The sequence below is a fragment of the Anabrus simplex genome, chromosome 4 (assembly GCF_040414725.1).
Source record: "Anabrus simplex isolate iqAnaSimp1 chromosome 4, ASM4041472v1, whole genome shotgun sequence".
In the NCBI taxonomy this organism is placed as follows: domain Eukaryota; kingdom Metazoa; phylum Arthropoda; class Insecta; order Orthoptera; family Tettigoniidae; genus Anabrus; species Anabrus simplex.
Window position 1 is genome coordinate 231,161,544 of NC_090268.1, and position 27,304 is coordinate 231,188,847.

General features: G+C 39.9%; 2 protein-coding genes across 2 annotated transcripts in view; both read left to right on the forward strand.

Annotated features, from left to right (window-relative positions):
- The window catches only part of LOC136871810 (putative methyltransferase DDB_G0268948), a 149,933-nt gene that overhangs the window by 11,061 nt on the left and 111,568 nt on the right, over nucleotides 1–27,304 (forward strand). The window lies entirely within an intron of this gene.
- LOC137500483 (uncharacterized) lies at nucleotides 663–10,017 on the forward strand. Its single transcript, XM_068227382.1, has 4 exons — nucleotides 663–806; nucleotides 7,432–7,628; nucleotides 7,904–7,940; nucleotides 8,863–10,017. Exons 1-4 carry the CDS (start codon nucleotides 663–665, stop codon nucleotides 9,532–9,534), a joined length of 1,050 nt encoding a protein of 349 aa, XP_068083483.1. The 3' UTR covers nucleotides 9,535–10,017.

The following is a 27,304-nucleotide window of genomic DNA, read 5'->3' on the forward strand; positions in this document are numbered from 1 at the left end:
ATGCATATTCACAATGAAGTCGTTGATACCATAGTCTCTCAAATGGAATTTATATTTCATGATTTAAAAGAAATGCAATTTATCAAATTAAAGGACTCAAAGAAGTTCCAGTCCTGGAAGTTTGCTCGGATCTCTTACATCAACTTGCAAAACTGTGCTTCATTTTGAAAATTTGTGTAGTGAGTTAGTTGTTGAGTACAGATTGTCAGATTTTTCTGGCATTACAGCGACTAAGAGACATTCCTGAAAGACACAAGGTTGGCCATAGTAGCATATCCAGAATTATTTTAAATGTTACCTTGTATCTGCTATTTCAATGAGTTCCTCAACAGAACAACATACTTTTTCCTGCTTGAAATGTGTAAAATATTACGTTCGATACACTTAGTGTGAAGATAGGCTCTCCAGACTATCACTATTATTAACTGAAAAGGTGTTACTAACCAAACTTAAAAATCAAAGCAGCTTGTATTGTGCAGTTATAGAGAAATTTGCCCATAAAGAAGACAGGAGGATTCCATTGCAGTACAAATAAAAGAGGCAAGCTTTATTACCGTTTTGATATTTCGTAAGGAAGAGTTTGGTTATTTAAAATATATTTTGTATGTATATTTGTCATATATTGTCATTTCAGTGTGCTTAGAGCTAGTCCACTCTGAAAAATGTCACCGCATGCCACTGCTATGGTAATAGGAAAAGTAGATTCAACATACAGGAAAATCAAGGAAACCTTTGGAGAAAGGAAAACTGAGTGTATAAATATTAAGAGCTCAAATGGAAAACCACCTCTAGGGAGAAAAGACAAGGTAGAAAGATGACAGGGACATATTGAACAATTGTATCAAGGGAAGGGAGTAGATGATAAGGTTCTGGAACAAGAAGAAGCTGTTGGTGAGATGGGAGACCAATTTTGAGGTAAGAATTCGACAGATTTTTCATCATCATCATCATTTCCCATTATCCGGCTGTAGCCGGGTAGGGGCAAATATGGTTCCTCTCCACTTTCTTCGGTCTTTCCACCACTCCTCCTCCAACACTGTGTCTCAGTCCAGGTTGCTTTCTCTAATACTGTCCAGCTCCATGGCTAAATCGTTAGTGTGCAGGCCTTTGGTCACAGGGGTCCCGGGTTCGATTCCCGGCAGGGTCGGGAATTTTAACCATAATTGGTTAATTTCACTGGCACGGGGCTGGGTGCATGTGTCGTCTCCATCATTTCATCACCATCATCATCATCATCATGACGCGCAGGTCGCCTACAGAAGTCAAATCGAAAGACCTGCATCTGGCGAGCCGAACTTGATCTCGGACACTCCCGGCACTAAAAGCCATACGCCATTTCATTTCTCTAATACTGCATTGGATTGTGTCCTTCCATCTCAATCATGGTCTTCCGCGGCCTCTCCTTCCTTGCATTTGCATTTCCATCACCTTTTTTGGCAGTCTATCATTCATTTTTTTCCACTCCAATTTCTTTCCAGATTTTCTCATTCCTTATTTTGTCTCTTCTACTCTTCTGTATACTCCTCAAGAGCTTAATTTCGGCTGCCTGTATTCGACTCTCATCCTGCTTTGTCATTGTCCAAGTTCCTGCTCTATAAGTGTTAAGGGTACGTACTATATATTGTACATAGTTTCCTTTGCTTCCGTTGGCACATCTTTGTCCCATAACATGTTTCTTACACTATGATAGAAACAGCTTCCAGCTTGAATCCTCTTACTGATTTCAGCATCCAATCGAGCATTCTCAATTAATTCACCCCCCAGGTATTTGAACGTCTCCACTACTAACAGGGGCTTGTCTGAAAGTTTAATCTGACCTCTCCCTTCCTTCTCCCCTCTAGTCATAAGAAGAATTTCACTTTTATCTGCACTTATTTTCAATCCACATTCTCGATCTTCCCATTCACCACATCCAACTGTTCCTGAACCTTCATGTCGTCTTCTCTCCAAATCACAATATCATCCGCAAATAACATGTTCATTTCTCTTCCTCCATACGCTGCTTTTGCTGTTTTCATGATGTAATCCGTTATTATTGTAAACAGGATTGGTGATAGACCACTTCCGTCTCAGCCCACTAGTGATTTTGAACCAACTTGCCCCGCCAACTTGTGTTTGCATGCAACTACAACATTCCTTGTACATTGGCATGATAATTTTTATTAATCCCTGTCCAATTTCTTTTTGCACCAGACTTTCCCAAACTTTAGTCCTGGGGACACTGTCATACGCCTTTTCAATGTCAATGAATGTCATCACCACATCATTCTCATACTCCCATTGTTTTTCCATTAGTTGTCTCATAATGAAAATGGGCTCTATTGTTGACCTTCCACTTCTGAAACCAAACTAATTTTCCTGTATCTGATTTTCAACCCTCAACCTTATCCTGCTTTCCAGTATCCTCTCCATTATCTTAGCAACATGGGATGTGAGAGTAATTCCCCTGTAGTTATTCAATACTTTCTTATCGCCTTTCTTGAAAATTAGTATGATTATTACTTTTTGCTAATCCTCAGGGACCTCCTTATTCTTCCAGACAATCCTGAGAACTCGATATGTCCACTGCAGGCGTACAGCTCCAGCTATCTTTATCATCTCCACTGAAATTTCATCTATTCCAGCAGTTACGCCATTCTTCATTTTTCTTACTGACATTTCAGTTTCATTCATTGTAATTTCTTTATCCATTTCTTCATCAACTAATTGCCTTTCCTGGTGATCCATTGAATAACTGTCATTATTTCACATGTTCAGCAACTTCTGAAAATAGTCTCTCCTTCTATTTATTTCCTCTGGCTTTGTTAATATTATGCTGTCTTCATGTTTCACAAATCTGGTATTTACTTGTTTTGTTTCTTAATATACCATACAATAATTTCTTGCTGCCCTGCATATCATCTCTCAATTTCTGTGTAAAGGCCCAGTCAATCAATCAATCAATACTGATCTGCATTTAGGGCAGTCGCCCAGGTGGCAGATTCCCTATTTGTTGTTTTCCTAGCCTTTTCCTAAATGATTTCAAAGAAATTGGAAATTTATTGAACATCTCTCTTGGTAAGTTATTCTAATCCCTAACTCCCCTTCCTATAAATGAATATTTGCCCCAGTTTGTCCTCTTGAATTCCAACTTTATCTTCATATTGTGATCTTTCCTACTTTTATAAACGCCATTCAAACTTATTCGTCTACTAATGTCATTCCACGCCATCTCTCCGCTGACAGCCCGGAACATACCACTTAGTCGAGCAGCTCTTCTTCTTTCTCTCAATTCTTCCCAACCCAAACATTGCAACATTTTTGTAACGCTACTCTTTTGTCGGAAATCGCCCAGAACAAATCGAGCTGCTTTTCTTTGGATTTTTTCCAGTTCTTGAATCAGGTAATCCTGGTGAGGGTCCCTTACACTGGAACCATACTCTAGTTGGGGTCTTACCAGAGACTTATATGCCCTCTACTTTACATCCTTACTACAACCCCTAAACACCCTCATAACCATGTGCAGAGATCTGTACCCTTTATTTACAATCCCATTTATGTGATTACCCCAATGAAGATCTTTCCTTATATTAACACCTAGATACTTACAATGATCCTCAAAAGGAATTTTCACCCCATCAACGCAGTAATTAAAACTGAGAGGACTTTTCCTACTTGTAAAACTCACAACCTGACTTTTAACCCCGTTTATCAGCATACCATTGCCTGCTGTCCATCTCACAACATTTTCGAGGTCATGTTGCAGTTGCTCACAATCTTGTAAATTATTTATCACTCTATAGAGAATAACATCATCCGCAAAAAGCCTTACCTCCGATTCCACTCCTTTACTCATATTATTTATATATATAAGAAAACATAAAGGTCCGATAATACTGCCTTGAGGAATTCCCCTCTTAATTATTACAGGGTCAGATAAAGCTTCACCTACTCTAATTCTCTGAGATCTATTTTCTAGAAATATAGCAACCCATTCAGTCACTCTTTTGTCTAGTCCAATTGCACTCATTTTGCCAGTAGTCTCCCATGATCCACCCTATCAAATGTTTAGACAGGTCAATCGCGATACAGTCCATTTGACCTCCAGAATCCAAGATATCTGCTATATCTTGCTGGAATCCTACAAGTTGAGCTTCAGTGGAATAACCTTTCCTAAAACCGAATTGCCTTCTATCGAACCAGTTATTAATTTCACAAACATGTCTAATATAATCAGAAAGAATGCCTTCCCAAAGCTTACATACTGCATGTCAAACTTACTGGCCTGTAATTTTCAGCTTTATGTCTATCACCCTTTGTTTTATACACAGGGGCAACTATAGCAACTCTCCATTCATCTGGTATAGCTCCTCCGACCAAACAATAATCAAATAAGTACTTCAGATATGGTACTATATCCCAACCCATTGTCTTTAGTATATCCCCAGAAATCTGATCAATTCCAGTCGCTTTTCTAGTTTTTAACTTTTGTATCTTATTGTAAATGTCATTGTTATCATATGTAAATTTTATTACTTCTTTGGCCTTAGTCTCCTCCTCTATCTCAACATTATCCTTGTAACCAACAATCTTTACATACTGCTGACTGAATACTTCTGCCTTTTGAAGATCCTCACATACACACTCCCCTTGTTCATTAATTATTCCTGGAATGTCCTTCTTGGAACCTGTTTCTGCCTTAAAATACCTATACATACCCTTCCATTTTTCACTAAAATTCGTATGACTGCCAATTATGCTTGCCATCATATTATCCTTAGCTGCCTTCTTTGCTAGATTCAGTTTTCTAGTAAGTTCCTTCAATTTCTCCTTTTCCTCTTTTCTTACTCCACTACTGTCTTGGCCAAATTCTTTGCCTCCACATATTTTCTTCTACTTTCTTCAGTCTTAGATGTTTTCCATGCCATTTTCTTTTCCTTCACTTAACTCTTTAGCCTATCATTAAAGCAGTGTGTCTCTTTGTCTTTCACATTTCCTGATATTCTACCACATACCTTTTCTGCACATTCAACCAGTGCTTCCTTAAATCATCTTCAACATCTCCATCCTGGGAACCAAGGGTATTATTTCCCTTTGAAATTCTTCTTGTATGCTTTTCTCCTTCAACTTCCATACTTTAATTCTTTTTTCTCTTCTTAATGGAGATTTTTCAATCTTTTCCACCTTCAGTTTTCCTATCACAATGTTATGATCTCCACCAAAGGCTTCTTCAGACATGGCTGTAACATCTAACATCTAAACATGTAACATCTAAAATGTTCTTCCGGTGTTATTTCTCAATGATTATATAATAAAAAGTTCTCTAGATGTTCATCTATGCAACCTGTTTGTGGGGCATACAACTGGAATAGATCTTTTATGCCATTTTCAAAGTGAAGTCTCATCGCCATCATCCTGGCACATTTTGTAGACTCCACATATTCTTGGATTTCTTTTCTAAGTATGATGGCCACTCCATTTTTTGCTTCCGGTCCTCTGCCATAATACAGCCTGTATCCTTCTTTCAGATGAAAATCTCCCATACCGCTCTTCTTGGTCTCAGATCTTTGAGAGACCTAAATGGGAACAAGGTACCTGGAATTGATGACATACCCTCAGAATTACTGACCGTATTAGGAGAAACCAGCATGGGAAGGTTATTCCATTTAGTCTGTAAGACGTATGATACAGGAGAAGTGCCATTCAATTTTAGACAGAATGTTGTTATACCTATTCCCAAGAAATCAGGTGCAGGCATGTGTGAAAATTACTGCACCATTAGTTTAGTATCTCATGCTTGCAAAATTTTTACACATACAGTATTATTTACAGAAGGATGGAAAGACAAGTTGAAGCTGAGTTGGGAGAAGATCAGTTTGGCTTCAGAAGAAAAGTAGAAACACATGAACCAATCCTGACTTTACATCTGATCACAGAAGATCCATTAAGAAAGACTTAAGCCAACGTACGTGGCATTCATTGATCTAGAAAAGGCATTTGAAAATGTTATTTGGACTAAGTTATTTGAGATTCTGAAGGTGATCAGGATCAGATACTGAGAAAGTATAATTATCTATAATGTATACAAAAATCAGTCTACAGTGATAAGAATCAAAGACTGTGAAAAGGAAGTGGCAATCCAAAAAAGAGTGAGGCAAGGTTGCAGTTTTCCTCGCCTCTCCTTTTCATTGTTTACATCGAACAGGCAATAAAGGAAATCAAGGAGTAATTTGGAAAAGGAAAGACAATCTAAGGAGAGGAAATCAAAACTTTGAGATTTGCCGATGATATTGTTATTCTATCTGAGTCTGTGGAAGATCTGGAGAAATTGCTGAATGGTATGGATACAGTATTTGAGAAGAAGTACAAGATGAAAATAAATAAATCCAAAACAAAAATAATAGATTGCAGTCAAATCAAGTCAGGTGATGCAGGAAATATTAGAATAGGAAATGAAGTATTCAAGGAAGTAGATTTATATTGTTACTTGGGTAGTAGAATAACTAATAATGGCAAAAGTAAGGAGGACATAAAATGCAGACTAGCACAAGCAAGGAAGGGCTTTCTTAAGAAAATAAATTTACTCACTTCGAACATTGATATACTGGTAGTAATCAGAAAAACGTTTTTGAAGACGTTTGTCTGGAGCATGGCATTGTATGGTAGTGAAACTTGGATGATAACTAGCTTAGAAAGAAAGAGCATAGTCGCTTTTGAAATGTGGTGTTACAGAATATTGTTGATGGTGAGATGGATAGATTGAATCACAAATGAGGTACTGAATCAAATTAGTGAGAGGAGAACGATTTGGCAAAATTTGACATTAAGAAGAGACAGAATGATGGGACACATCTTAAAGGTGCGTCCAGACTTGTAACAGAACATTGTAGCGTAACCGCATCGCGCTCCTGTCTGGACGGTACTGCGTAACCTCGTTGCGCAACCTTAGCCCGCAACATGAACGATACGGAACGAGGTTCGCTGCGTTCCACTGCTTGTCAGTTTTCCCGCGTCACATCAAAGAGCTGCACGCGCGGAAGTTACAGCAAGCTTGGACGTACACAGGACCTCGGCGCGTAACACGCATTCGCCTCTGTCTGCTTGATCAGTAAACATGGAGTGGACCGAGCAAAAAACGCTGCATGTTATTGAAATGTACAGAGCTAAGGAAATGTTGTGGCTAGCTAGCCATCCCGAGCATTTCAACAAAATTTTAAGGAATGACGCATGGGAGGAGCTGGCGACGGAACTGAACACAACGGCCGAGGAATGCCGGAAGAAAATGACGTCCTTGCCTTCTTCACTCCGAAGGACGAAAGGCAAAATAAAGAAGAGCACGGGAACAGGATCAGGTGTGTATAAATAAAACTATGTAATATTACTTATAAACATGGCATCAGACTTTAAATGCTACGAGGCATTCTTAAGCTTTCCGCTTTTAACAGTGTGTAGGGTACTATATTACGATGTTTGAATATATGCATTTTTTCATTTTCAGCAACTGACGTGTTGTATCAGAGCACATGGTTTGCTTTTAAGCGTCTGCAGTTCCTATGGGACAAAGACAAGCCGCGAGGTGGTTTAAGCACTTTAAGTACATTTTTACTGCAAAGTAAACACTTAATAAATGAAGAGTTAAAATTTTTAAAGTGAAACTAGTAACACATTTATTTTCCTGTTTTTGATTCTTCAACACACATAAAAACAATTTTTCAAAAAGGTTTCTTATAAAAGACTTTGTACTTACGTTATGTTCTTGATAACACTATGTAAGTTCATAATTGATTGCATCTGTGTTCATTTTTTCGGGTCAGTTGTTATCAGTGATCAAGAATGGAAGAGGCTAATATGGATCGCCGTGTATATTTAATGGTTGTTTCTTCACTGCACAGTTGAACATGTAAATCTACATTTTTGTGGCTAGGTCCACTATATGTTTCAACTATTCAACAGGTTGTAGAGTAACGACAAACTGTTCATATCCTAAAGCATGTGAATTTCACGAAAATATTCACGCGTAATTATCTTGCCATGGAATCTGTCCCTCATGTTGGAAAAAATGTGCTAACTCGTTTCGGCGATAAGCTTGATCTACATGGCACATTTCTGATAGGAAGTAATGACATCATGTTATCAATGTCGGCTCTCCAGTTTCCCTCCTTTAATTGTCCGTCTGTTTCATGATCTAATGTCCCAGGTGGATTGTAAAGATTGACTGAGTCAGGGCTTCGTCTTAAGAAATTGTGTAGATAAGTAACTGGCTTCACAATCAATTCAGCCCTGTCAGACTGTAGCAGCATTGGCTTTCGAAGTACTCGAAAGACAGCCGACACAATACCGAACACATTTTCCACCATTCTACGTGTTCGGCACAGTCGATAATTGAAACGCCGTTCTAATGAATACTTTGGATGAATCCCTGGATACGGTTTCATTAACTTTTCACTAAGAGCAAACGCATCGTCCCCGATGAAAAAGTATGGAACTGGAATTTGTCCCCATTTTAAGGGCTCCGCTTTTGGTAAACATAAACTGTTCTTTTGTTGTAGTTGATTGTTGAACTGCCTTGGCAACCAACATCCACAAATAAAAAGTTGTAATGGGCGTCTACCAGTGCGAAAAGAACAATGCTGAACGTAGATTTATAGTTAAAGAGCGCGCTACCACGCTTAATAGGTGCTTGTAGGACTACATGTTTGCCGTCCAGGGCTCCTAAACAATGAGACAAGTTCCACATGAGTTCATAGTTTTGTGCCACAGCCTGCCATCCTTGTTCTGTTGTAGGAATCTTTACATAATAAGAATAAGAATAATAATAAATGTTGTAGTAATGTGTATCTTAAATATGTATGTGTAGCCTATACACGATATTTCTTAATATAGATGCCGGCACCAGACAACGAACAAGAACAAGCAGATACACAACATGCAGAAGGGACCATAGGAACTATATCGTGTCCCCCGCAGCCTGTTTCCCATAAACGGAAAAGACGAGTTGAGGATGAGAGACTAGAGAAGGCATTTGAAATACTGGCCGAATCTGCAAGCAAACATCAAGAAGAGGACGAATGCCAGATCTTCGGGAACTTAGTTGTCAAAAGTATGCAGAAATATTCACCAATAAATCGAGCCGAAATTGAACATTCTTTGGTGGACATTTTACTTCGTGCAGACCGGGGACAGTATGACCACTTTCCCCATCCACTACCTTCTCCGGTTCACTCAACATATTCCCAATATCCCCATCATGCTGCACAGAATAATGTTCATCAGCTGCCGAACCCATCACATTTTCAAGGTTACACCTCCCCCTGTGGATGGGGGTGGCAGAATAATACCACGGTAACCCCTGCCTGTCGTAAGAGGCGACTAAAAGGGGCCTCAGGGGCTCTGAACTTTGGAGCATGGGTTGGCGACCAAGGGGCCCTCAGGGGAGTCCTGGCATTGCTTCCACTTACTTGTGCCCGACTCCTCACTTTCATCTATCCTATCCAACTTCCCTTGGTCAACTCTTGTTCTTTTCCGACCCCGACGGTTTTACGTATGGAGGCCTAGGGAGTCTTTAATTTTCACGCCCTTCATGGTCCTTGTCTTCTTTGGCAGACACCTTCATTTTTCGAAGTGTTGGACCCCTTCAATTTTTCTCTCTGATTAGTGTTATGTAGAGGATGGTTGCCAAGTTGTACTTCCTCTTAAAACAATAATCACCACCACCACAAGGTTACACCGTTTCAACACCCACTCCTTCAGCTTCCTTATCCTCACCGAATACTACTACTACACCCAATTCTCCTCACTCCAGCTCCAATCTGACCACTGAGTCAAATACAGTAAGCAATTCCCACGATGTGGATATGGATTTTCAGGACTTGATTCGACTTACAAAGTAGTGTTTCTGTGTTGAATAAGCAATTAAAATAGATAATGTTTGATGTATGTAACATAGAATATCCCAGCAATAAATTCCTTACTTACGTTTATATTTTCTTTCAGTGCTTCAATCAGAGCTCGACACATTCCGGTACGATAACACTAATCGACTGTTTGGATATTTTGAAAAGATACTGCAGACTAGTGTATGAATCACCGGTTGCTAGAAATCGTACTGTCACTGCCAGTCTCTCTTGCACCGAGATAGCCTCTCTGAATGTGGTATCTTTCTTAGCAACTTTAGGCCCTATCAAATTGATGAGGTATTCAAAGTCTGTAGGTGACATTCTAGTAAAATTTTTATAATGCCCACTGACTGTCTGAAACTTCATGTCAGCCAGCAAATTTGAACCACCATGTGTAGTTCTACGTGAATATAGCTGAGTTTGCCACCATCGCCTGTGTTTCCGTTTGGTTGCATAATGCAAATAAATATAGGCTGCTGCAGCTAAGACAATCTTTCAAAGCTGCACTGTCTCAGCTGGCGGAACGCTGGTAGGTTACGCGTTACGACCTGCGGTGCAGGGTAGAAAAGTTTACCTCGCAACCACGGTGCGTAACATTGCCCCGTTTAACCTTGGCGTGCGACGTGGTTACGTTACAGAGTTAGGTGAGCATGTCTGTACCCGCCTTAAGACACCCAGTACCTGTTCAGTTAGTTCTTAGGGAAGTGTAGGTGATAAAAACTGCAGGGGTGGACCAAGATATCAATATGACAAACAGATAAGAGTAGGTATAGGATGTAGTATTCATGTAGACGTGAAAAGATTAGCACATGATAGGGTAGCATGGAGAGCTGCATCAGACCAGTCTATGGACTGATGACCCAAACAACAAAAACAACACGGTTATGGTAAGAGTTAGTAAAGCAATGGCCCTAAGTCCAGAGCACCCCTTAAGTGTGGAGAAGGTGCTAGGAATTCCACCCCCTGAAGACAGCGATAAGTTGCAAATTTACTCCGCAAAATCACTCAATATAGCTTTATATGGCTTGAGATATTTCCCTGTAAGTTCCTTGATATTTGTTTGGAGATTAAAGGAGTCGTGTTTCTCCTGGAGATATTCTATTTCTCTACATCTCTCCACCATCCAAAGTTATTTTGCCTCCCTGCATTTCTCCACACTGGCCTGTTAAACTCTTCATAATGATCTTTATCCCTGTGCTTCAGTGTCCATCTTTCTTCCATAAGTTGTAATATTTCTTCCATCATCCTGGGCTACTTCTTTGAGCAGCTTGAATATCCATTGTCTGTTTCTTGAGTATCTTGGTGGGAGCTGAAGAAAGGTTGAAGTGCTGGAAGGAATATGTTGAGAATGTATTTAACAATGTGCAACCTTTACAAGATATTAGAATCATTCCGTATTGGTGGTTTTCACTTTACAAAGGAAAATGTAATGTGTCCTCCTATATATACACATATAATGTGTCCTCCTATTTTCCTTTGTAAAGTGTGATCCTATTTTCCTTTGTAAAATGTGCGACCTGACGAACGATCCTGTATTGAGAATACAATGAAACAAATCCTGACATAACAAAAGAGGAAGTATTGTATGCAATCAACCCACAGAAGAAAGGTAAAGCTGCTGGTCCAGATAGATACATACATTAAGAGATATAAATTTTATTGTGAATGGTCCGTATTGAACTGTGATTACAATTACACCTTTTCAGTACAAATTCAAGTAATGTGGGTTACTTTACAGAAGAAACATTTATCAGGCACTAGTTTTGACCCATTATCAGGGTCATCATCAGCCAAAAGCACGAGTTGCACAATGTATCAAATAGTCTATAGAAATTGTAAAAAATTTGCAAAAACATAGTGGAATTGACACTATAAAGATGACGAAGAAATAGTCATAATTGTGATAAAAGTTTCAGATAATGCATATAAAATGCATAAATTACTGCACGTAGCTGTCGTTGAAGGAAGAACTCAAGATGATCAGTTTGGATGTCAAAGAATCTTGATACCTGTAATTCTTTCGTTATGAAGTTCTGAGAGCTTGCATTGCGATGTGTTGGACGTATTGCATAACTGATATGATGGGAAGGTCACAATGATGATAAAAGTTTCAGATTATGGATGAAATGCATAAATTAATGCGTTTAGTTGCCGTAGAAGGATCAATTTAATATGATTAGTCTGGATACCGAAGAATCTTTAGAGTTGTGTATCACTCGTTATGAAGTTCTAACATCTGTATCTCATCAAAGGTAGTAGTGGTGTCAATAAAACAATTTACACACATGTAGTGAACATGTAGAAGGTTGGTACATAGATTAAAGTCAAAGAAATATTAATGTTTATTAAATTCCACCTATTCAATACATAAAGAGTAATTTTAATTAAGAATTAAAAGTTATGAAGTAAACTATAGGGACATGCTTCGCCCTTTATTAAAGGCATCTTCAGCCTTAATCTCAAACCTGAAAGATAATAAATCAAGATCCTGATTGCTCTTAATTGTAGTTTTTGAAGAAAAATTATAAATGTGAGGAATGTCCTAGATACATGCATCAAAAAGTGAATGAGAAGAGTGACAGTAGTTAAAATATTCTTATAATAAAGCCTTTATAAAGCCTTACAAACAGTCTTAATTTATATACTTTTATGAATGTCCTTGTCTAAAAAAATGTGGTAACAAGTTGCATATTAGTAGTTCTAAAGGAACTGCTGCATTGAATTGAACCTTGTTGCAAGATGTCCCTAAATCATTTGAATATGTTAAGAAAAGTAAGGGACCGATTATACTACCCTGTGCAATTCCCTTCCAAACTTTCTCTTTCTGCGATACATCATTTCCTACTTTGACTTTCTGAACCCTTGAATTTACAAATGTTTTTATCCAACGTGTAACCCTTACGTCCAATCCTATTCCCTCCAGTTTCTTTAATAATAGTCCATGTTCCACTCTATCAAAGACTTTGGAAAGATCTATGGCTATGCAATCTAACTGACCTCCTGAATCCAATTAATCTTATATGTCCTGCTGAAATCCCACCAGTTGTGCCTCACAAGAAAATTTCTTTTTAAATCCATACTGGCTCCTCATGAACCAATTTTTATAATCACATATCCCTCTGATGTACTTTGATATTAAACTCTCCAGTATTTTACAAACTATACTGGTCAGGCTGATTGGTCTGTAGTTCTCTGGTTTCCTTTTATCACCCTTTCCTTTATAAATTGGTACTATTATAGATTCCTTCCATTTCTTTGGTATTACATTATTATTTATGACATAGTCAAAGAGAAATTTTAAATAAGGCACTATGTACCACCCCATTGTCTTTAATACCTCCCCAGTAATTTGATCACTTCCTGCTGCTTTTCCTTGCTGAAGCAGTTGAATTTCTCTGAGAATATCTTCATTTGTGAATGAGAAGCTTCTTGTTTCCCTCTGTCTCTCTCCCTCTCTATCTTCTGTTTCGGTTTCCAACTCCTGACAATCATCTACTGAATCTCTGAATTCCCTACTAAATAGGTTTGCTTTCTCAGTATCTGTTAAATAGTGTTCACCCCCTTCTCCCACCATTGTAGGAATTTGGATTCCTTTTCCTTTTTGATTCCTGATATATGAATACTGCTTTTTCCATTTCCCTTTGTGGTCATTACCCTCTTGAAGTATGCCATTCATATAATTCTTTTTTGCTTCCTTTTTCACTCTATTCAGTTCCCTCATTAGCTGTTTTCTAGTTTCTCTACTCTCCCTACCCTCCTTGATTTTCTTGTTTACTATTCTACATTTTCTTTTTAATTTTCTAATTTCCCTTGTATAATAAACAGGGTCTGAGTTCAGTTTACCCTTCTTCACAGGTACGAATCTCTTCTCTCCTTCCCAAATGATTCCTTTAAATTTAGCCCAAAGTGTATCCACATTACTCCCTTCACTTATCCAACAACTGAATTGTGATTTAAGGTAAGTCCCAAATTCATTAACTTTAGTTTTTCTGTACAATTTCTTTTCTTGTGTAACCCTCTTATTAAGCCTTTTTGGTACGAGTCCTACATCCATTATTACAGCCTTATGGTCTCCTATTCCTTCAATTACCTCAGTTTTATCAACAATTTCCCATGGTTTAACCAAGAATACATCTAGTAAGTTATTGAGACGAGTCGGTTCTTGTACTACTTGTGTAAATCCTCCCTCCCAAATTAACTTATTTGCCAGTTTCTGTTCATGTGCTTCACTTGCAGCTCCATTGCATTCAACTTCAGGCAAATTTAGATCTCCCTCAATTATTACCATATCATTATTATTGTTTTTATGAGTATAATCTATTATTTTCTCAAATATTTCCATGTCTCTTTCCTCTCTTCCATGCCTGTATGTTCCTATAATTCCCACCTCCTTCATATTATCACAAACTAATTTTATCCCTAATATTTCATCCCTTTCATCGGTAAACCATTGATGTGAACAATAAGTTTCCTTCACCAGAATAGACACCCCCCCTCCCTTTTTATCTTCTCGGTCTCTACGATAGACTGTATACCCTTTTGGAAATACATCTCTATTACCCATCCCTTCTCTCAACCACGATTCCACTCCTATCACCACATCAGTCTCATAAGATTCCATCAATGCACTGAATTTTAATTGTTTATTTACTACACTTTGACAGTTTACCAAGAGCAATCTCAGACCCCCTTCCTCCCTAAAATTTGACTGTTGCAATTGGGTAACTTGAAATTCCTTACTTCCTGAGTTTCATTTTCTAGTTGACTGAGCCAGCTTGAAGTACAGCTGGCTCTTTCTACTAGTTTTCCTGGTCAGTATTATAACTCAAGGGAGTTGCCTGTTCATATCTTAAGATTAATAAAATCTAGAACAATATTTGCTATCTTTCGTTTACCTGAACTGTTTAGATGGAGGCCATGTTTTGTATAACAGTATCTCTCAAAACTGCTGCATTCAATAACCTGAGTATTCCGAAAATGTTTACAAATTTTAACAATATCTGTATTGACCTTGCCCACTTCAATGTTTACACACGAGTCTCTACTCAAATCATGCCTGTGGGGCACGTTCACTACAAAGATGTTAGTGTGGGTCAGCTTCCCTAGTGTATGTTTAAGTTGTGATCTTACATTCTTGGCGTCGTCGTGAGCTACGTCGTTCGTCCCACTGACGATAAGCACTGCATCGCCGCTCCCGAAGTTCCTAGTTGCTTCTTCTACGTTTTCTGGGACACCGCTGATAGAAGCTCCTGGATATATTTCTCCGGTTGCTCCTATATTCTCGTTGTTAATCACTCCCGCAATTCCCCTTCCTTGGCTGTCACCAAACACAGCTACCTTTGCTGATTTAGGCCTAACTGGGTCTTGAATCTGAAATCTTGGCCTAAATTACTACTAACCCTTCGTAAATTTGACTACTCCAGTTTATAATTGTTATATTTTCCACGTAACAGCTTATACTTGGCAAGATTTTGGTTATTTAGAGTTCCTATAGTGTTGTAAACTTAACACGAATCAAAATACGTAGATATTAAATCATTTTTTTTGTGATTATTTATTAAATATAGAAAACTTGAAACACAAAAAGTATTAAGTGAACACGTTTTATAAGAAATTAATTTTATAACACAACATATTCAAATAAACCCTTAAAATTATGAATGTGGGTTATTTACATCGCAAAGAAACCAAAACTACAAATAAAATAAATAAAATAAGTATAAGTGTAAAAAAAGGCATGAAAACACATTATACGTATATTCTCTTTGGTATTCTGGTAGCCATTTCATCTTCAGATTGTTCTCCTGCAGTGCACTATTATAACAGACACAGGGTTGATAGTGACTTAAAAACAATACGTATATACTTAAGAAACAGTAAGTGACTGTTTAAATCGCGATAATAACGTATGTTCCTTTAAATCAGTTGAACACAGAGTTGTTGTGAGATTCCAAGTATTCACACTATCACTAACCATTCGTCAATATGACGACACCCACCCAATTATTACAAGAATGAGCAAAGATATCAACAATCGCACATGCCACAGTCAATAACTGCTCAAAAACATCAGCTACTCAAAATGGCGGCAGGCATGCATGTGCAGAAGGCAGTAAACTATACCGTTCTGCTACCTACCGTCATAAAATTTACGAAGGGTTAGAGTTCTAGGATTACTGTGCAAATGGCGCATATTTTGCAATACTGTATCATTGCAATTCTCCTGTAATAAAATTTTGTTTTGTGTGTGTGAAATAACTCTCTTAATACACAACACGAAACTGGCGACTAGGAAAAGTTTGTACAGCAAAATCGGTCCTTCACCAGTACAACATGAAACTAGTGATGAGGTAAAGTTCATACAGCAAACTTCATCTTCTGCCAGTACAACACAAAACTGACATCGTACGTGTGCAGTACAACACTACTCAGGCACTACACTGTTTGCAATCAGACTTTCAGTGCAGTTCTCCGTTCGGTATTTTCTCAGAGTATACCTGTCAATTAGGTCTTATGACATTATTTCTTCAGCATGTCGAACCCCACTCCATTAGAAGCTATCTTACAACAAATACAACAGCAGCAAACAGCCTTTGCTGAAGCTTTAAAGATATTCGCTGCTCAGCAGCAGGTTCCTGCAGTTCCCGCATTCGCCCCTTTTAACATAACCAAAGAAGAGTGGTCAGTCTTATTCTAGACCCCAGCAGCATTTTATATGTCACAGTATTCAGGACAAAGTGCACCAGCGAGCCCTGTTCCTCAGTTCGGTTGGCAAAGGAAAATTATAGTTCTGCTTAAGTTCGGCCAGTAGTCTGTAGATTTTCAGCTCGACACTTGCTCTCATGTTTCTATCATTAATCTGACAACATATCATCACCTTGGAGCACCTCCATGTTCAGCATCAGATGTTCAACTCGTCACTTTCAGTAAACTGAAAATTGACATTAACGGGCGAATTGGCTGTGCGGTTAGGAGTGCGCAGCTGTGAGCTTGCATCCAGGATATAGTGGGTTCGAACCGCACTGTTGGCAGCTGTGAAGATGATTTTCCATGGTTTCCCATTTTCACACCAGGCTAATGCTAGGGCTGTACCTTAATTAGGGCCATGGCTGCTTCCTTCCCACTTCCAGGCCTTTCCTATTCCATCATCGCCACAAGACCTATCTGTGTCGGTGCGACGTAAAGCAACTAGCAAAAAAGAAAAACCAACGGTCAGATCTGCATCTCTGCTGACTACAAAGGCATTCACCGCCAAGTACAGTTACTAGTAGTTAATAACTACAAATCCTCTGATATTATGGGAATGGATCTGTTAAGGTTGTTTGGTTTCCAGCTTCATGATGAAGTTAATATTCTTTCAGCCTTTCAGCCCACTACCAACGTGACTCAGCTACTAGAGCAATTTCCTGCCACATTTGACTCTAGTTTAGGTACAGCTCAAGGGTTTACGGCTCACATACAGTTGAAGCAAGGAGCTACTCCCCGTTTTTTTTCGACCACGTCTGGACCCGTTAGCTCTTAAAGAGCAGATTAACCAAGAGTTCACATGATGGCAAAACAAATGAATTGTCTCCCCTGTTTGTTTTAGCCAGTGGGCTACTCCTTATTGTTGTCAGAAAACAAGATGGAGGTATTCGGCTCTGTGGAGATTTTTCAACTATAAACAGCCAACTGGAAACAGATGTGTTTCCAATTCCCCGTCTGGAGGAACTTTTTCAGCAGTTGTCAAGTGGACAATACTTTTCCAAGATAGACCTTGTGACGTATTGTACATCACACTTAAACCACCAAAACGAGGTCTGTGCATAGGCAACACTGCAGCGAGGAGTCGATCACATAAAACAAGAAAGCAGCAGAGTGAGCAGAAGCAGTACTGGGGGAGGGATAGTAGGAGAGGTTTACCGTGGATGGTACCAAAAAGAAAATCAAAAAAGAACACCACGTTGCTAAAAATTTTTAGATGACCAAGTGTATTGGAAACAGCAGCTTTAAAGAGAATACAGTACACATTAGCATTTTTGGAGAAAACAGATCCTACAGAATAAAATTGACCAATATATATATATATATATATATAATATGCACCTTGTTGAACAAGAAAATATAGTCCGAGAAAAATATCCCAGGCATTGATTACAAAGACAAAACAGCTCGGGTCCCCGTTTTTTAGAAAGGGGACTAACCCTCAGATAAGTTAGGACAAAAATTAAAAAAAAAAAAAAATCGTTACAATAGAATCACTGTGCCAGCGTGAATCTCGACCAAAACCAGTTTTCTCAAATATTACTATTTATATTTAGAATAGAGAGGTGTCACACACACAATCACCTCAGAAGATATTTCTTAATATTATTATCTGATCAAATTTCGAGGCAACAAGTACAGTTTTTACCATGAAGATCAAGAAATATTTGGCCACACTAAAAAACCCAAATACGCCTCCAGGGCGCCCTAATATAAAAAGCATACACACCTAATAAAAGAAAAAAGGGTAGGGTAAAAAGGAGGATCAGTACAACAAGGACAAGTGAGGATGAATAGAAAGGAAACTCCGACTGCGTAATGCTGGAGAATGTCTGATCTGCCAATAGATTTTTTTAGAATCGTCTAAAGTTGTGAAAATTTTCTGTTTGACGATGTTTAGGCTCAGTCCACATCACCAAGTATTCAGCACTAAGAATCAATTAAACTTAATCAGTTTTGAAGGTGGCAATAAATTAAATTTGAAACCAAGGCCTTGAAAGTTTTCATAGCATGCCATCACTCAACATGCCGAAACAGGCCGAGTAATTAAAGTTTCCAAAAACAAGTTTAGCAAATGATATGTTTGGCTCACCAAAGTCCTTTCAGAATAATTCCATCAGCTCGTAGGGAAGAAAATGGCGCAGCACACGGCAAGCCGTGTGAGGTCCATAGTCCCTCCACACACACACACTATTTACAAAGGATGATGCCAGTCTGCCGAAGACGGGCCAAGCAGTCCAATATATACACGCCCGGAAGCGAAGACTAGTTCATTCGAGAAAGATCAAGTGACGTAGCAGATGACGTAGTAGGTGCGAGGCAGACAGAAAGACAGCGGTCAGTGTGTCGAGAAAAGTCGGAGGGTAACGACAGGTGAGCAAAGTAAGGTAATTCTGATGATAGGAAGAAGTATTGATAAGCAGAGCAGACAATAATAATAGCATTATAGTCTTGTAGAAACATAAACTTGTAGAGTATGTGGAGATGTACATGCGACGAAGTTTGCAGAAACTCGTAGAACGTCGATGGAGAGGTTATGGCAGTAGCACGTTACAACCTGAAGGGTGTTTATCTACAACTTCCTCTAGATGAAGAATCGAAACAGTACCTTACCTTGAATACGCCTTTAGGCCTTCTACAGTTCCAGAGACTTCCTTTCGGCGTAGCTTCATCTGCGGCAATATTTCAGAGGTACTTGCAGCAGATTACGGGTTTGATCTCTGGTTGCGCAAACTATTTGGATGACATAATAGTGGCAGGCAAAGGTCACCAGGATCATATGAAAAATCTTTGATTCTTGCTGACTAAATTACAAGAGAACGGCTTGCATGCCAAGCTAGAAAAATGTACCTTATTCCGCCCGTAATTCCAATACCTAGGACATATCATTGACAAGCACGGTATACACCCTAGCGAGACCAACGTAGCAGCCGTTCTTAACATGGCTGTGCCCCAAAATATCAAGCAACTACAATCATTGCTAGGCAAAGCTAACTACAACAGCAAGTTTATCTCTCTTTGCATCAGTAACAGCTCCCCTTAATGCAAAAGAAAGGCATTAAGTTTCTATGGTCAAAGCACTTTCAAGAAGCATATCAAAAGATAAAGACGGCTTTAATAAAGGTACAAAGTTGTCACATTTCCAACCAGGCAAGCTTGTGATGCTCGCCACTGACTCTTCAGATTATGGTCTAGGTGCAGTCTTATCTCAGAAAGATGAAAATTGACAAGAACATCCCATAGCTTTTGCTTCTAAGACTTTGAATAAGCATCAACGGAACTACTCCCAAATTGAGAAAGAGGTCTTGGATATCATTTAGTGTTTGCCGTTTTCATGAATATCTCTATGGCAAACATTTTCTGATCATAGCAAATCATAAACCTCTTGTACATTCATTCAACTCTGGAAACAATGTTCTGGGCACACTCTCCGCAAATTCCAGAGGTGGTCGCTGTTCCTCTCGGAATATTTATATCAGATCAAGTACCGCAGTACTACTCAACCTTCCAATGCTGATGCTTTGTCTCATCTTCCGTCAGGCCCGGATACCCCCTTCAATTCCCAAGAAACAGAGTGCTTAGAATTGGACATCAAATTAGCGGACGCAGTCTCCACTTTCCCGCTAGACGCTCGCAAAGTCGTGAAGAGCACTGATAGTGACCAGACTCTTGCTCAAGTTCAGACTTATGTTCGTAATGGATGGCTCCATACTGACAACTCTCTGATCAATTACAAGTACATCACAAGATGCAGGAGTCCGAGTCCTCATTCCGCATAGTCTTCAACAATCCATCCTTCATCTACTTAATGAAGGGCGTCGGGGAATTGTTTGTACTAAACAGTTGGCTCATCAGCATTGTTACTGGTCTGGTACTGATAAACAGATTGAACGGCTCATCCAACATTGTGACACATGTCAGCGACATCAAAATCAGCCACCTTCCGATTTCTCTCCATGGCCTCCCGCAAACAAACCATGGGAACTATTACATATATACTATGCGGGCCCATTCCTGAATTCTGTGTGGTTCATAGTAATCGATGCCATGTCTAATTTTCCTTTTGTGTTGGAAATGCATTCAACCACTACAGAAGCCACTGTTCGTGCCTTACAAAAAATCTTTACTACAGAAGGCTTACCTCAGACTATTATTTCTGACAATGGTCCACATTTGTATCTGCCAACTTGAAATATTTCTGTAAGCATAATGGTATACGCCATGTACTGGCACCTCTCTTTCAACCTCAGTCCAACGGTGAAGCTGAACGGTTTGTGCAGATCTTCAAGAGAAGTATGCGTAAAGCTCTGTACACTGGCATCAACAAGGAACAAGCCTTACTACAGCTGTTGGGCACCTGTAGGAAGATCCCTGGCAACAACGGCCTCAGCCCAGCCCAGAAAAGAACATGGATGTCCTCACAGAACATTACTTTCTCTGTTACAGCTCCTTCCTACAAAGCAGTCGCTCCGTTCCAGCAAGTTCCAGCCTGGAGATAAAGTTTTTTTTCAGCAACATCCAGCCTGGGTCCGAGATACCGTTCTCCTCACCCTTGGAGCCCAGTTATATCAGGTCCATACGGAGCACAGAACCATCTATCACCAAGATCATCTGCGCCGACGCTTCAATGCAGCACCAGAGGTGGACTCTCCAATACCCCAGAAGCAAGCTATCACAGACCGTGCATTGGACCAACTAATTGGTATGGGTTCTTTTCAGGAGGAACCTTCCTTGCCTACAAATTTGGCGAACTCTCCACCTCAACTTTGCCGACGCCGCAGCCACCGTCTTTCCACGCCATACCAGCGTAGTTAGGAGGGGAGGATGTTGTGTTGCTGGTATTCAGATCCCACATGCAGCGCGGCTTGTATCCACTTCTGACCAGCTGACACTCTACGTCACTACTCGAGACCTTATATAAGTGAGTGGGCCGGGAGAGAATACAGTCAGTCGTCCAACAGGTAGCTCCACCTTACTTTAGAAGTGCAGCTTCTGTACAAGCATCTTACTGAACAAGTGGACTGAAGCTAGCTCGTGAGATTTCTATCTCTGGACTCGGTGACATCTCTCCAAACTTTACATTCTCAAATCTTCAGCTCTTGAATGACCAATTCAACTTTGCAAGTCAGTTGCTATGCAACATTTCTCTCTCAGCAAGTCTTCATTTAGTTTGTGTACTGGCAACATGTAAATATTGTATATATCTCAAGTATTACAGTAATCTGTTTATGTGACAAAACCACCCATTCTATGAAAAGACTTTTCCTTCAGCAGAAGCTGGACTTTGAGTTTAATGTGCAAGTGGCACATATTTTGCAATACTGTATCATTGCAATTTTCCTTTAATAAAATTTTGTTTTGTGTGTGTGAAATAAATCTCTTAATACACAACACCTTCATTTTTCGAAGTGTTGGACCCCTTCCATTGTTTTCCCTCTGATTAGTGTTAATAGAGGGTGGTTGCCCAGTTGTACTTCCTCATAAAACAGTAATGACCACCACCACCACCACATCTCCTGTGTTTTCCATTTCTTTATAGTGCTGCACAATTATGCTTATAGCATGGTAATTTACATGTGAACAAGAAATCCACAGTGTCTTGCATACTTGCAATTGTGAGGTTCACACTGGCAAGTCAGTGACCTCAGAACAATACTATGATGGCATTTAATGACACACAGTAGAAATACATAGCTGAAATGGGCCATGTACTTTGCTCTTCATTTAGTACCAATGTAACGAGCATAGATGGCACAGCTAACCTTGAACACCACATTGCCCAAAACTGCTGTGCCGCCATATGGTGTCACACCAACTCAGATTTTAGGAATTGTGTGTCACCGAGTGAGTTGGCTGTGCAGTTAGGGGCGTCCAGCTGTGAGCTTACATTCAGGAGATAGTGGGATCAAACCCCACAATCTGCAGCTCTGAAGACGGTTTTCCTTGGTTTCCCATTTTCACACCGGGCAAATGCTGGGCTGTACCTTAATTAAGGCCATGGCCACTTCCTTCCCACTCCTAGCCCTTTCCTATCCTGTCGTTGCCATGAGACCTATCTGTGTTAGGGCAACGTAAAGCCAGTTGTAAAAAAGAAAGTAGTGTGTGTCACCATATGGTGGTATGCCATTTCATATTTGAAGTCAAGCATGTCACCATATGGCGGTACGTGGCACTTAATGTGTTCAAGCACACATGGGGTTCTGCAGGATTAATCCATGTGATTCTCTGTCAGTCCACTGCGGCCAAGAATGAATTTTAATAATAATCTGCTAGTGCTGTGCATTCTGTTTTAACCCACTACATCACATATATCTTCCATTCCTGTCAGTCACTATCATGTCATGGAGTGGAGAGTTCATGGGTTTTTGATTGAAAAGTACTTCAAAAATGCAGACTCAGTTACACCATCACCACACATGTATTGTAGACTGTTTAGTATAATATCAGAGCCCAAAAGATGATATCGGAGTGGTGGACTACATGTCTTATACAGAGAGAAAACGGAGACCATTGCATGGACCAAGTCTTGCAGCTTTGTTATCTCTTTCTGAATTGTTTCTCTAGTTGTACAGGGTGCGTCAGAAATAATTCCCGGATGTTAAATCTACATAACAAAGTAATGCTAGAGGCTATTCATAAGTTTATTTCACAGTTTGAAAGAACAGTGTTTGCCATTTACTTCACTTTAGCAGCTTATGTTGGTAGACTTGAGTGACAGAAATAATTCCTGCACATGCCTCACTGTTTCTCAGGCTTTGTGATGCTTGCAGCTGCATGGTAGCTTTTGCTGAACATGTGCCCTACCATGTTAGTCGCTATCATGGTGTGGAGTGGAGAATATCATGAGTTTGTGAAACTTGCTTCAAAAATGTACTCTGTTACAACAATGCAGCACTTATTTTGTAAACTCTTTTAGGCTGTGTCGACATGATAAATTTCCTGACAGGTAAACTATTTCGTTTTGCATCACCAACTTTAAAAGAATGGGTTTGACTTTAAAAACAAAGCCATCTGGTAGCTCTCATAGTGTTTGAACACCAGAGACAAGCTGTTACATAATCTCAGTGTTCGGTCTGTAGTCATACAGTTGTATGAGACTATCTGATCGCACCGTAGGGGGAATTTATACACAGATAAACTCGGTGAATGTGATTGTACCATCCACAGAGCATTTTGTGATACTATCCCGTAGCTGTTCCAACTGACGCCAGTCTGGTGTCAAGTAATAAAGCTCACTTTTATCTGTCGGTCTATGTTAATACATAAAAATTTTGTTACTGGACCAAAACAAGCCCTCAACAGCTCTATCTGTGACCTCTCCACAGCAAACTTTTTACTGCCGGGCTGAGTGGCTCAGACGGTTAAGGCGCTGGCCTTCTAACCCCAACTTGGCAGGTTCGATCCTGGCTCAGTCCGGTGGTATTTGAAGGTGCTCAAATACGACAGCCCCGTGTCGGTAGATTTACTGGCACGTAAAAGAACTCCTGCGGGACTAAATTCCGGCACCTCGGCGTCTCCGAAGACCTTAAAAAGTAGTTAGTGGGACGTAAAACAAATAACATTATTAATATTAAACATTTTACTATCTGGTGCACTGTCACTGAATTCAGAATTTTAGGTCTAACTTTTTTGAAGAGGACAGAACTGTGACAGTTTTCTTCTGAGCATTACATACAGATGCTACACAACTTCCTTCATCCAAAACTCAACAAACATGGAATCACATTGTGTGGTTACAACTGCACACATAAACCTCCTAAGATAAATGTTTCCAGGGCACTTGATCTCCTTACGAGGTGACATTCTGTGACCAGCCCTTTTCCCTGATTTCTTTCTCTGGAAATACCTGAAGGCTTAAGTCTACTAACATAAGCTGCGAATGAACAACAGACAGCCTGAAAGGTGCCATCCGGCACTATCTCACCATCAGATAGCTAATCAGTTGTTCTCACATACGCTTAGTGTACCTTGAGCCAGTCCTCATATTCAGGTAAAAATCCTTAATCTGGCCAGGAATCGAACCCAGAGTCTCTGGGTAAAAGACAGGCTAGCTACGCCTAGATAACGGTGCTGGCATTTGATTCAGTTCCACTTAATATGTTACCATCCTAGGAGAATATACATCCCAAATACTAGAAATGATGCATATGTTCAGCTTTGTATTCCTAACCTGACATTCAATCCTCTTTGGTTTTTTCGCTACTGACAGCTCTTAGGTCTTGGAAATGCTAATTTTCATATCATACTCACTGAATCCTCTTCAAGATCCAAGATATTACACTGTAGGATTTCAACACAGTCTGCTATTAAGACGAACTCCTCAGCATAGGCCAAGCTGCTAACTAAATTTCCACCCTACTAAATCCCTCCCTGCCATTTTATACCTTTCAGTAATTGATCCATCAATACTGTGAACAACAAAGGTTAAGGTTTCAGCCTTACCCAACTCCTGTAACTACTGTGATCTCACTGTGACCTGATTGTGATCATAAATGCATTCCATTGCCTGTAATAACTTACCACTAATCCCGTAATCCCTCAGTTTGGTTAACATCTTTTGCCTTGATACTCTGTCAAATGCTTACTCTAAATCTACAAAACATAAACATAACTATAGACATGATAATTATCATAACATTTTTTCAGTTACTTGTTGCATACTGAAGTTCTGGTCCTGATAGACCCTCTGTGTTTTGAAAACACTTAGGTTTTCATCCAACTTTCTCTTCATCATTGATCACACTCTCCTTTCTGTAACACCTTTGAACACCTCGTCTAGTACCGGTATATTGGTCAATGAAGTGACTTGATAGTTGTTGCAATTCTTTCTGTTCTCTGTTTATAGATTGGTGCAGTTACTGCCATTGTCCAATCAGCAACTATCTTGCTCACAATTCATGCTTTTCTTATTACTTTAGGAAGCCATTTAATCCCTCTCCTCTGGAAAGCAGTGGTAGAATACACCTATGGCATCCCCTTCCTGCTGTACATAGTGACTAAAAGAGGGCAACCTTGGCATGATACAGAATGGGGGTGGTAGAATACACACGTGTTATCCTCTGCCTGTAGTATGGGATGACTAAAAGGGGTGATCTTGGCGTGGCATAGGATTGTGAAATTGGATTTGTGAATTGGACGCCCTGTAGGTAGGAGGGTAATCTCTATTTGTTGAAGGCAACTTAAAGGGTCATGTGGCATTGAGGGTATGGCAGATTCAAAATTTAAAAGTTGCCTGCTGCTTGGGGAAGGGCCCCTAATGTGTGCGACTGTGCCCAGGAGCCCAGACAGTATCCATACCCTGTCAAATGGGAGCACCATGTGCCGAATGCCTGAGCTGGAACCCATATGCTGTGGGGTTTATGCCTATACAGAATTAACATTGGATCCCTTCCGAGTCAGGTGGATATTGCCTTGCTGTGTGCTAGCTACAGCCTGTGATCAGAGTTGGTGGGATTTGGGGAGGATGGCTCCTAAATGTACAAAGCCTGTCCAAGGTAGACTGCTACCCAAATCTTTCAATTTGGATTTCTTACAGAGTGTTACCCCTTATGAGCAATCATAGCATGAGAAAATGGGTACCAGCTTCCCAAGGTTCTTGGTTGCTACCAGGACTGATTTTGATGGATTTTAGAGCAGGGGGAATAATTACATTTTCTTCAGTCGGTACATAGAAGGCATATATGGTGAACTTGATGAGATGAAGAAAATGTGGAATGGTAGGCTCTTGAAGACCTGTACAACTTGAACTCTAAATCAGGTCCATGGCATTATATACTGATGATGAGCTGCTCGAGGATATGAAGCACTGTGTTGATACAAACATCCGACGCATTATGTGTGAAAACACCCCAAAGACATTGCCACAGGTACTTTCATAATTCATTCTTCCAGTGCTCCCTGAGAAGGTCAATGTGACAACCAACCAATGAAATGTCAGATTGTAGATTCCTCTGCCTATATGATGCTACAATTGTCAGAGATTTGGGAATATTATACCTTGTTGCTCAAACAAATATGTCTGTGGTAACTGCAGAAAGGAACCTCACAGTGCAGAGAAGTGCACACCTCCCAGCCCGTGCACTAACTGCTCTGGACTGCTATCTCCAGTACAGAACTGCCCTGCGTACCTGAGGGAGAAGAGATCCAAGAAATCAAGATTCTGGAAGGCATCTTCTATCAGGAAGTGTGCAAGAGGTTCAACTCAATGAATGCTCTGGTTCAACAGACAGATTTCTCTGTGATAGCTTGAAACTTAATTCCATCAAGTTCATCATTCATAGATATTGTTAAAACACAAGCCTCTGTACCAGAAATGACAGATGGGCTAGAAATGGGAATTTCCTCGAAAGGAAACACTGTGTAGATTTCAAGCCCAAATGTGGGGACAGCCTGAAGTCTGGTTGAAAAGAAGTCTGTGTCAGAGACCAAGAGTCAGGCAATGCAGCAGGGAAAGAAGACTAAGATTCCCTCCCCTAAAAGGTCAGCGAAAGTCACTCCTAAGCCAGAGGAGATGGCTTTTTTGACCAGAGGTGGGAAGGTTCTTCCATCCTGCCCCATCTAAAAATGTAAAGAAGGTGGGAACAAAGGTAGCTGTCCGTCTCTGTGACCCTCTCGGACCCACCTCACCCCTGATACCTTGTCAGGCAATGATTTCATGGACATTGAGGGTTCACCTCCATCTTTGG

What these genes read in the sequence shown, in the direction of transcription:
- LOC137500483 (XM_068227382.1), top strand. Translation starts at nt 663, where the DNA reads ATGTCACCGCATGCCACTGCTATGGTAATAGGAAAAGTAGATTCAACA. An exon ending in CTCTAGGGAGAAAAGACAAG is followed by an intron (nt 807 to 7,431) that starts GTAGAAAGATGA and finishes AACAGTGTGTAG; the next exon opens with GGTACTATATTACGATGTTT. An exon ending in ACTATTCAACAGGTTGTAGA is followed by an intron (nt 7,941 to 8,862) that starts GTAACGACAAAC and finishes TTCTTAATATAG; the next exon opens with ATGCCGGCACCAGACAACGA.